The sequence below is a fragment of the Carcharodon carcharias genome, chromosome 10 (genome assembly GCF_017639515.1).
Source record: "Carcharodon carcharias isolate sCarCar2 chromosome 10, sCarCar2.pri, whole genome shotgun sequence".
NCBI lineage: Eukaryota > Metazoa > Chordata > Chondrichthyes > Lamniformes > Lamnidae > Carcharodon > Carcharodon carcharias.
In genome coordinates this window covers 126,026,766-126,038,777 of record NC_054476.1, presented here as the reverse complement: position 1 = coordinate 126,038,777, position 12,012 = coordinate 126,026,766, and the positions used below count along the sequence as shown (strand labels likewise).

Here is a 12,012-nt window from a genome sequence, read left to right as displayed (position 1 = left end):
ATTTGGCCTTTCGCTTGCCTTTTGGCTCCTTTACTGTCACCACTTATCCTAAAGTGACTTTGTCTGCTATCTCACCTTCCTGCTCTCATTAATTTTGCTTCTCTGAATCTTTTAAAAACGCGTTTGATCCTCGAGTTGGTTTTAGCCACCTTATTCAGCCCTCTGGCCATTCATGCTTTTAAATTAATTTTGGCCTCCTTATCCAGCCATGGTGGTTGTGTTATTACTCTCTTTTTCCAATTGACACATTTGCCACATATTTTTAAAAGATTCTGGAACAATTTAGTGTTCCTTTCATTGGGTTAGTTTTCACGTTCTGCAAACAGTCTTCTCATAGGAGTCAGGGCAAACCTCTGGAGCTATGACCTTGGGCTATGGCTGTTATTGCAATGCAATGAAGTAGAATTGTACCACAATTACCAGAACTCTCCTGTTTTCAGGTTACTCTAACACTGTATTTTCCACCAATATCCACTCACATTCTCTCCAAAAAAAAGGTCATCAAGATTTAATGAGGATTAACACTGAAGAGGGGCGTAAACCAGTAAAGGGCACCACACAAACATTTATATCCTTACCAAGAGTACATAAAGTGTCTTATAAGAGAAAGGCAGAAAATGAAATTTAAGTTATACTATTCACATGGAGGAGATTTGAAAAGAAGTGAGTGAGTTGCATTGTGCAGGAGAGTCTTGCAAAGGGGATTCATACTGGTATTCAAGGGGAGGCACAGTTTGTGGGGCGATTACATAGAAGGGACTCTGGGGAAGGTATGGTGAAGGAGATTTTCACATAAAGAGCGTTTAAGAAAGGAGGAGGCACAGTGAGTAGGAGTGTTCCACTGAGCAGTTTCACAGAAGAACACAGTGCACAAAATTCCAACAGAAATGGCTCTGGGGAAGGTATAGAGAACAGGATATTTATAGTGGGGAGAAGTAAAGGTGGGAAGTGGTGTTTCACAGGGATCAGTGCTGGAATCAAAATTGTTCACAATTTACATCAACAATTTACATTAACAATTTGGACTTGGAAATCAGAACCACAATTTTAAAATTTGTGGATGACACTAAATTGCGGGCACAGTTAAGAAGGACTTCAACCAACTCGCAGAATGAGTGTGTAAATCCCAAATAAATCTTAATAAGGACAAATGTGAGGAGCCACATTTTACTAAGTGGAATAAGGAGGCCATATACTCCTGGGAAAATAAGAATCTAAATTGCGATTGAGGAACAATGAACTTGAAGCATACACATTCACAAATCATTAAAAATAGCAACACAAGTTAAAAAGACCATAAAATATACAAATAAAAAGCACTGGGGTTCATTTCTCAAGAATTGAAATGTAACAAGTAATGTTTAAATTGTTCAGAAACTTCGTTAGACTAATGTGTACAGTTCTGAATCTCCATATTACAAAAACAATAAACAAGAGCTGGAGAAGGCACAAAAAAGATTAACAAGGATGACAGCAGAACTGAGAGGTAATAATTATGAAAGACTGAACACACTGGGGCTCTTTTCTCTAGAAAAAAGACTCAGGATTAACTTAATAGAGGTCTCTAAAACTATAAATGGGTGTTATGGTTCTGATGCAGAGAAGATGTTTCAGCTTGTGGGGAGTAGGGCAAGTCCAAATATGGGGCCATAAATGTAAGAGTTTATACATTCAATAAAGAATTCAGGAGAAATTCTTTACTCAGTGAGTGGTTAGAATTTGGAACCTGATACCACATGGAGATGTTGAGGCAAATAGTCCAGATGCCTTTAAAGGGAAGCTAGATAAGTAAATGAAGAACAAATAGAAGGGTATGTAGATAGCGTTAGATGAAGTAGAGTGGGAATGTGGGATATGAACAACGGCACAGATCACTTGGGTCGCAAGGCCTGTTTCCATGCTGTAATTCTACGAAACAAATTCCTATGTCCAATTTATAACAGAAACTGTTTATGAAAACTTTATACGTTGTAATTACACTCTCCAGTCAAAAGTAGCACTATAAAATCTCCACTGGTGGGAGAACACATTTACAATAAGACAAGTTTACACAGGCACTATAAGTGTGGACAAGGGAATTCACTATGGAAAAAGCTGTCAGAAAGTGGATACGAACACAAGATTTTTAATACATAGGTACACACTTCATAACACCTGCAGAAATTACCTTGCTTACCAATCTTTAACGCTTGTTAATGTGAAGCACATTAGAGTAATGAATATAACCAAAGTACAGTTACCTGCAAAACAACCTTTAAACAAAATCAACTATATCTATACAGTTCAAGGATTAAAACTCTGGGTTAATATCCATCACCTAAAGATAACGTTATCTAGATTTAAGTTACACCCCAACTTTAAAGTGAACAAGAGAAAAGTCAATCAGTATGTGAAGAAAAGAGAAAGAGATTGTCTTTAGGAGGACACTACTGAAAGTGGCTTTAATAGAGACCTGTGCTGCAGTGCATAAAATGCATATCTGGATGTGGACCATGTGTTTATGGATTGTAAGTGAAGGCTGATAGCATCAAAACTTGCAGCAATACAGATACTCCAGCACACATGCATCCAAATAAGTGCACGCATATGCTCCTCAATGGCACTAAAAAAATTCAGGCCAATAACTATATCACAATGTTCCCTCAGAGCACTCTTAAGCCAGCTCAAGTTACCTCATTTCATTCAGCAGAAACAGATACAATATACACATTTCCCCAGGGAGTGCTTTCACGGACACAGAGAGAAGGCCCGTCACCACTCATAAATCTATTGGTATTGCCTTGTTTAAGAAGCTGCATAATGTATGCAATAAAGCATACAACTGCAGTGCACTGCAAGAACAGGAGACTGCAAGATATGACAGGGTGATGCTGATGCACCTGGACAGAGACTAGGACAGAAATTGCAATGCTACACTGCTGGATTGAAGCTTTAGTCAGAAATGGGGTAAAAGCAATTGAGCCCCAGTGTGGCACTCAGCAGACCTATTTTGGCAAGATTCTGTGTTGGCAACAGAGTCTCAATTTCTGCCCTACAGTTCAAACATAGAGGCTGTGCTTAAGCACTCACATAATACAAGATTAATGCAGAATGAAAGGAAAGATAGCCCCATGGACAAATAAAAGTATCTACATATAATTCTGTCCATGTATACTCTCAGTGGTATATAGAAAATAACTGATTGTTTGGGTGCTGTAATTAAGGAGTTCAGATGCCATCATGAAATGCAGGAGGGAAGTTACAGTATATAATAGAAAGTATCACAAATAGAAAGGTTGTAGGGGACAGTTTTGTGCTGTAAATTTTCTTTGACATCGCTTCTTTTGTCAAAGGCATGTGTCAAAGCAGATAGAGGAACAGAAGTAGGCCATTTAATTGCTTGAGCCTGTTTCGCCATTCAGTGAGATCATGGCCGATCTGAGTTCTAACTCTATATGCCTGCATTTGCCCTATATCCTTTTATATCATTGGTTGACCAAAATGTACAGGAAAATATCAATGGCCATGATATTCTATTTAGCTGATGCTTGATAAACTTCATTCTGAAGGATTATATTGTGATATAATCATCATAGGTCTACCAAATTTATGTTAAATTAAACAAGAGCGAGCACAGATAATATGTATTTATATATCGCGCAGCATACCCTAAGATCTTAAGAAAACCACCAGATCTCTTGACAGTACAGTTTTCAAAGTGAATTGTGATATACAACTAATCAATTGATTAACATGCTACGCAGTGTTATCTCTCTGGATGTACCTCTGCACAAGCTTGGTTTTAATGGCAGTGAATGTGTTCTCTTTAGTTCCTCTTTATCCCATTTTGGGCTGCAATGGCTGTAATAGCATCATATTTTAAAATTATACCCTTCACGTTGTCGACACATTGTCAGATTATCGTGAACGCTGAACACACTCGTATCAAGATGAAACAGCACTCTTTAATTGATGCAGGTTAAAACTATGACCTGTCTAAATCTAAATCATCAGCAATAGGAATAAACAAAAGCACACACAAAACCACAGAATAATCAAAGACACACATCCACACATTGGATATCTTGGGTTTCTGTCCATTCTGTGCTAAACTAAAACAGTTGGCCTGCCTTCACTAGCACACTGCAGAATGTTTCAGCACATACTTTACAATGTTCAATCCCCTTCAGTTTGCTAGTAAAATAAATAGTAACTGGCAGAGATTATTCTGTAATGCTTGCTTTAAAGAGTCAGCAGCAAGCTAAACAGGCAGATGCAATATTTTGTGTAGAAACCATTACTTGCAATTTTTTTCTGAATTTTGATGCAAAAATATTGCCACAGTTTTGCAATGGTTTCCTGATTGTGTGCATCAGTCTCCTCCTGGGTGTTCCAGGGACAAGGAGCAGGCACTTTGTGCTGATTTGCCTCCACTGCCTGGCAAGTCCGCAACTAGCTTTGCGCAGTCCCCTGCAGCTGGGACAGTCACACTCAGTTCAAACCCTACAGCAACCATGTGACGTAAAGCTGTCTGTCAGATACATCTGCATTCCTGTTTTTGCTATACACAGCTCTTACCTGCTTCAAAGCCTCCATTTCCCATCCATTAATATTCTCACACAACGAGTGATGTCTTGGTGTACCCTCAACAGTGACAAAGAGATGTTGTGATGATGACCGCCTGTCCTCCTCTGTCCGTGTTTCCATCCCTAGGTCTGCAATGAAACGCTGCTCACAGCTCCTGCATCAGCTGCCAGCGTCCACTGATCCCATCATCAATACAAATCTGTCATACATCAAGCACACAACTCTATGTTTTTTCCAGTCGGTAACACAAAGGACGGCAATCTGCAGTTTCTATAGCGACAGTGAGTCTCGGTAGCGGACTGTGTATTTGAATCTGTCTCAACGACACAGCAGGTTCCCTACAGCCAGCCAGTGTACATCACATCAGCCTATTTATTCAGCACCCTCCCATACATCAATAGACACGCTGCTGCTCCTTCAGCCACAGCGTACGAAGATCCAAAGCTGCACTGCAGTGTCAGAGATGTACCTGCTATCCTATTGCTCCCCTATTTGGAACTAATCAACATTAAAACCCACCACTTCATAACCACCTTCTGCAAACCACCAATCCAGTGTTTCTCTCAGAGCTGGCCTATCAGCAAGCAGTGTGTGCCCGTTGCCTGGGTTACAGTATTAGAATGCTGTGTTTGCTATTGATTAGAGATGTTAGCACAGTGCAATACTGAAACACAGCCCTCAGCACACTTCAGAAATGATCCCAGTAACCGTAACCTCTCCTGCTAAGATGCCAGAGAATAGTCTACTGCTGCAGTCCTAAAAGGGGTACACAAAAACAAATTTAATCCCTGAGGGGAACTGTGACAACCTGCAACAAACACAGGAAACTTAACGTAAGCCCACAGACTGTGGGGCAGACCAATATCAAAATTCATCTACAGCAACCTATAGCTTCATGTGTACTGCTGGGACTCCTTGGTAGCAGCAGAATAAAAATTAACTTATGCTAGCTACAGGACCAGGGTTCCAGTTAAAGCATTCTCTCAATAATTACTATTGATTAAAGACATTTTTTCCAACTAAAAAAATTTATACTTCAAATGAAGGAGGAAATGCTGTTTTAGTTATCAGAAAGAACCCACTGTAATTGGGTAGCTGGCAGCTTTCCTCAAAAGCAGCTATTAGTCCAACAAGCCACAATCAGCAAGTTTGCTGCTCCTGCCTGTCTCTCAATAGCCTCATATAACTGGGAAGTGAAAGAAAAAACACCTCATGTGCATACTTTCCACAGAGAAGCAGAGAAATACATACTATACTGCCTCACAACATTTCCACTAAATACTACACACCCAATTTCATCTGTTCTTATCTACATATCCTTCTATTCCTCATTCCCACATGTTCTAACTTCCTCTTAAAGGTATCTATGCTAGTCACCTCAACTACTCCATGTGGTAGCAAGTTCCATATACCATTCTCCGGATAAAGAAGTCGATCTTACACATTGATTCAATCTCTGGCCTAACCAAACTTCTAAACAAATTTAACATAACTTCCCTGCTTTTCAATTCTATTCTAAGGTGAACGCCAGTGCATTTTTGGGGCCTTGTTAACATGTGTTGCTACTTCCAATGATTTTTGGAATGTGTACCTGCAGATCTCTTTGACCCTCTATATGAATTAGTCTGACTTTCCAAAGAGTGCGTGTAAGTATGTGTGTGCATATATTCACTGATTACATTTCAGATAAGACAGCAAGTGTAAACACATGCGCAGAGCAACACACCCAAAATGTAATATATAAAGACACTGATACAGCCACAAAAATTACATTTAAGTCAGGACTTCTGGGTTTTCTTCTTTTCATATTGCAATCTATCCCATAGTACAAGTAGAGGCAGAGATTGGGTGGAGTTGATAAGACATATAAGACCACAGTTAGATCACAGGGTATGAGGATTCAGGGTCCAGTGAGGGCAAGGATTACGGAGCCTAAGAAAGTGTGCTCAAAAGCAGCTACTATGCCATACATGGAAGGCTGGGATTCAGGAGGCCCAAACTGAAACCAGGTGGTAGACCTGGCAGAAGTAGACCACAAATTAGCAATGGAATCCAGATGCTCCGTTTATGAGGTGAAAAACCCAAACACTGGATTTTAAAAATCAAAAAACCCAGGTAAATACAACCAAAGCCAAGTAACAAATGGCTACCAGAGTTTGACAATAAACAGCATTTTATTCTTTATCAACAATCTCTTCACTTTCTTACCAACAGTCAGCAAAATAAAACAGGACTGCATGTGTTGCTGTTCATGGATACATCCTCTCACAGATATTATTTGCCTGAGCAGAGCTCTCAACAGAAAAGTGGCATTTTTAATGCATTAACGTCTAAGTTGTCATTTTTCTGAATTAAAAGCTTTGAAAATTCAATCATGGGTTTCTTTCAAAGTCCTCTGGAAAAAGCAAATAAATATTAAATTCTCACAGGATGAGGGATAGAGCTTTATATCCTTCAATTCCTATTGTTGCAACACAGGAGGTAACATAGGAGCAGTAGGAGGTTATTCAGCCCCTCAGACCTGTTCCACCATTCAGTGAAATACTTGGGAAATTTTATTATGTTAGGAGGTGCTATATAAATGTATATTCTTGTTGTTGAAATCATGGCTAACCTGTGTCTTAATTCCATTTAACCACTCTACCTGGTTCACAAAAATCTATTGATCTCAAATTTAAAATTATTAATTGCGCTCACTATTTCTGGCAGAGTTCCATACTTCTACCAGCATCCTTTAGATGAAGTAATGTTTCCTAAATGGCTCTGATTTAGAAGTCATGTTGCCATGCTCTAGGCTCCCTCAACAATAGAAATTTCTCTCTATCTACCATATCAATTTCTTTCAAAATTCTAAAACCCTCAATCAAATCACCCCTTAAACTTCTATATTCCAAGGAGTACAAGCCTAGCGTATGTATTTTTTCTCTACAATTTGAGTCGCTGTAGCCTTGGTAACATTCTGATGAAAGGGCCTTGCAAGGCCAATGGGCTGGATTTTTGTGGAATAGGTGGGAACGTCAAATTGGGAAACTTACCACCTTGGCAGATCTGTTTCCTTTAAAAAGGCCGCTGCCCACAATATTTGTTCTAGCAAGGCAGGGCAGGATGGAGTCAGGCCCACTGCCACAGAAGGCAGGCCTGGGGCAGCAATGGAGGCAGGCAGATGACAAGGCCGGCAGGCTAGAACCTCTGATTACTGGGATATCAGCCCAGTTTTAATGATGAATGACAGGCCCTCAAACCGTCGCTCCTCATCCCCCCTCTATTCCTCATCATGTTCCCCATGCCTTGACATGCCCACTCTATGCTCCCATAACCCCTACATGCCCCAATATCCCCTCCATACTCCCTCATACCCTATGCATTTGCCATAGCCATTCACCCAATATCCACTATGAGAAGACCTCAGGAAACATGTCTTTGAAATGGACATGAAAAAAATAATTATTTAACAATCAAATAGAGCTGTCAATCAAATTAACTTCATATTGAAAAATACCTTTCATAAAAAATATTTTAAAAGTTTAAATCCTCTGAAGCCTGAGGTCATGGTTAACCATGAAGCAATGAATTTTGAATGTGTACCTGCAGATTTCTTTGACCCTCTATATGAATTAGTCTGACTTTCCAAAGAGTACATGTAAATATGTGTGTGCATATATTCACTGATTACATTTCAGATAAGACAGCAAGTGTAAACACATATGCAGAGAAACACATTCAAAATATAATATATAAAGACACTGATACAGCCACAAAAATTACTTTTAAGTCAGGACTTCTGGGTTTTCATCTTTTCATATTGCAATCTATCCCATAGTCCAAGTAGAGGCAGACGTTTGATGGAGTTGATAAGACATATAGGGTCACAGTTAGATCACAGGGTATGAGGATTCAGGGTCCAGTGAGGGCAAGGACTACAGATTAAGTGGTCACTCTGTTGTAAAAACAAACACCTATTTCAATAACCATATCAAAGGCAGATAATTCCTTAATAGCCACTTAAAACTATCAAACTGTGAACACAGCCCCCTGAGATAAGTGGTTCTGGAACTTTTGAAACTCAGCCAAGCATTTGTAATAGCCTTACTTATAAAATAAACCAATGCAGCTCCAGAGAATGAAACCTATTGAAATTACAAAAAAACAGATGGCTATGACTTTTTCTAAGCTACACCAGTTGGCCTGTCAATCACTGCACTCGAGGGGCAGATGCCCACCCCTGCAATGTAGCTGACAAGGGTGAGAATCCTACATGCGTGTTGTCTATCCACGCCCTTAACCCATACCAGCAAAAATTGACGGAAACGGGAACAGATACCCAGAATTGGGCCCCGCCCACTATTTTACAGGGCTCCCATGTTGACACAATTTGGTGAAAATCCAGGCCAATATATCCTTTCTAAGATGTGGTGCCCAGAAGTGTACGTTGTAGTCCAGTGACCAGGGCTTTGTGTAGCTGTAGCAAAGCTTTCTCACCTTTATATTCTAGCCTCCAAATATAAAGGCTAACATTCCATTTTTGTATATTTTCTTTGCATCTGACTAGTACATTTTAGCAATGCGTAAATGGATCCCAAAATAATTTTGGACCACCAATGATCCTAGCTTTTCATCATTTAAAAAATACTCAGATATATCCTTTTTTGGAAGGCATCACACTTATCTGTTTTGACAAAACAATTTTGCCTACTTAATCTATCAATACCTCTTGGAAATTTTATATACCCATCAATATTTCTTACTAAGCCACCAACCATGTGTTATCAGTAACTTTGGATACATGGCTCTCTCTATTACTCAACACTATAGTGAATAGTTGAGGCCCAGCACAAATCCTTCTGGGATACGACAAGCCATTTCTTTATATTTTGAGTACATTCCATTTTCCCTACTCCTATCATTGAACCAACATCCTAATCTGGTCAATAATTTGCATTCAATTCCATGAGCTTTAACTTTGGCTAACAGTCTTTTACCTGGAACTTAATCAAATCTCTTCTGGAAGTCTATATAAACTGCATGCATAGGTATTCCCTTGCCTATTACCAGCCACTTTCTCAAAAAATTCAATTAAGTTCAGTAGACATGACTTACGTTTTACAAATCCACATTGGTGCTCTTTAATCAGCTCAAATCACTCTGTCCTTAATTATAGGTTCCAAAGACCTCCCCAAAACAGATTTTAGACAAACTGGTCTATAATTTCCTGATTTCTCTCTCTCGTTCTTGTTAAATAATAGGTTACATTTGCAATCCTTCAATCTAAAAAGACAATTACAACCTAGAACAACAAGCCAACAAGCACAGCAGTCGCGTGGGAACATCACCACCTGCAAGTTCCCCTCCAAGTAACTCTCCGTCCTGACTTAGAGCTACATTGCCATTCCTTCAATGTTTCCGGGTCAAAATCCTGGAACTCTCTCCATAACAGCACTATGGATGTACCAACATCACAAGGATTGCAGTGGTTCAAGAACACAGCTCACCAACAACTCAAAGGCACTTAGAGTTGGGCAATAAGTGCAGGCCTAGCCAGCAAAACCAACATCCCCAGAAACAAATAAAATTACTTAAAAATTACTGAATCAAGAGTGCTTTGAAAAATTATTGCCAAAGTATCTCCAATTTCATCACCTACTTCCTTTAAAATCCTGGGATGGAAACTATCAGATCCTGGGGATTTGTCAGTCTTTTGAGTTATTATTTTGTCCGGTACTGATTCTTTGCTTACATTAATTTTAGTGAATTCCAATTCCTGCTTCATTATTTGTTCCCTAGGTGGTCAGGTATATTATCCTCTTCCTCTACCATGCAGTCTGACACACAGTAAATTTTCAACAAGTTGGCCATTTCCTTATTTTCATTTGAAATATTACCCATATCTGTTTGAAAGGGTCAACATTACCCTTGAATACAATTTTTCTTCTAATATAATTCTAAAAACTTTGGGGCGGATTCTCACAGTCATGGAGACCCCATGGAGCTTCCAAAATGGCAAGCGGAACCAAGATGCAAAAGTCCGACTCTCATATTCAACAGATCCCATTTTTGCGGGAAGGGAAAGGGAGTGGGGTGTGAATCATACATGAGGGAAACTTGAACTTAGCAGGGCCACAGACCATGTTTTGGCTTTTGCAAGGGCCTTGAACCACTGTGTGGAAGTAATGAATTTATGAATTAGACATAAAGGGTCTTGAAAGGTAGATAAGGTCAATATAACCGTCACAATGCAATGTCTTTTTAAATGTCTTGTTCTTTAAACTTTTTTTAAAAATAGTCTGACAGTGCCAGAGAGAGGGTAAAAACACTCTGTTCTCGCAATTACAATAGCTGTTTGTTTACATTTCCCTCAAGGCTCTTTATGAATGCTTGGTTGATTTCCAAAAGCCACAATAATCTCAGTAGGTATTTCTAGGTTCACATTTTGACTGACAGCTCAAAGAGACTATTAAAGGATTAATTGTCTTTGATATGGAGTTGTAAATATAAGTTTTTTTAAAAAGTGATTAAGCACTTGGAGAGATTTAAAAGGATTGAATGGGTTTTCATGAATGGAAGTTCTTTCATTATAGTGAAGGCTGAATACATTTTTAGAACATTATTTTATCTCATCTCAACATGGCTAATGAGGCCTGCCAATGATGGATACTGGGTGAATTGGCACAGAGGGTGTAAGGGGCCACAGGGGTATGTATAGGGGCATGAGTTGGCATGGACGTGGCATGGGGAGCAAGTGGAGGGTGTAGGGGTGTGAAGGCCAAGAGCTAGAGGGTCTAAAGTTTGATGAAACACCTGGGACAAAGTCCCAGAGAACTGAGGCAGGCCTTTTAACCAGCCACCTTGGCTGCCTTTGTGGCCACCTTTGATCTGCACCCCCCACACGCCGCCCTCTGAAGTGAAAATTGGGTCTGATGGCTCACTTCCCACCAAGTGGACTGCTGAGTCAAGAAATTTTCCAACTCGAGCTACCCACCTCAGTAGCAAAAATCCAGCCCTTTGTGCGTTAATGTTGATATCCCCTGCAAGTTTCTTTTTATGCTCTTTCTTATAGCTCTTACTATCTTTGTCTTCCTTTTCTACTCTTTCTATCTCTCCCACTTGCCTGGATCTATATACTATTCTTTGTAATTTTATATGCTTTTTCCCTTAGCTTTATGTTATCTCTCACCTCTTTTGCCAACCATAACTATTTTATTTAGTAAGTAGAGCTCTTGCTCCCTAGGGATATATACTGGTCCTGTATTAAGCTAAATATTTTATTGAACACCTTCCACTATTCATCTGTAGTTTGACTTGATAACAGCTGTGACCAGTTTGTTGTTGTCATTCTCTGTCTGATCCCATTAAAGTTATACTTATCAAAATATAGAATCTTAGTAACTGTTATATTTCTCCCTTTCAAACATAACATTGCATTTGATCACATTATGACCACTCTTAGAT

The 12,012-nt window shown here is 39.4% G+C and overlaps 1 protein-coding gene across 8 annotated transcripts in view; it reads right to left on the bottom strand.

Annotated features, from left to right (window-relative positions):
• Positions 1-12,012, bottom strand: part of LOC121283223 (RIMS-binding protein 2) — a 340,915-nt gene that overhangs the window by 220,258 nt on the left and 108,645 nt on the right. For 7 of the 8 annotated variants that reach the window (XM_041197521.1, XM_041197525.1, XM_041197528.1 and 4 more), the window contains exon 1: positions 4,558-4,949. The exons of the other annotated variant lie outside the window; for it this stretch is intronic. In XM_041197521.1, the coding sequence (XP_041053455.1) occupies positions 4,558-4,686 (129 nt within the window). In that variant the 5' untranslated portion in view covers positions 4,687-4,949. Of the gene's footprint in view, positions 1-4,557; positions 4,950-12,012 lie in introns of those variants that run through there. 8 annotated transcript variants of the gene reach the window in all.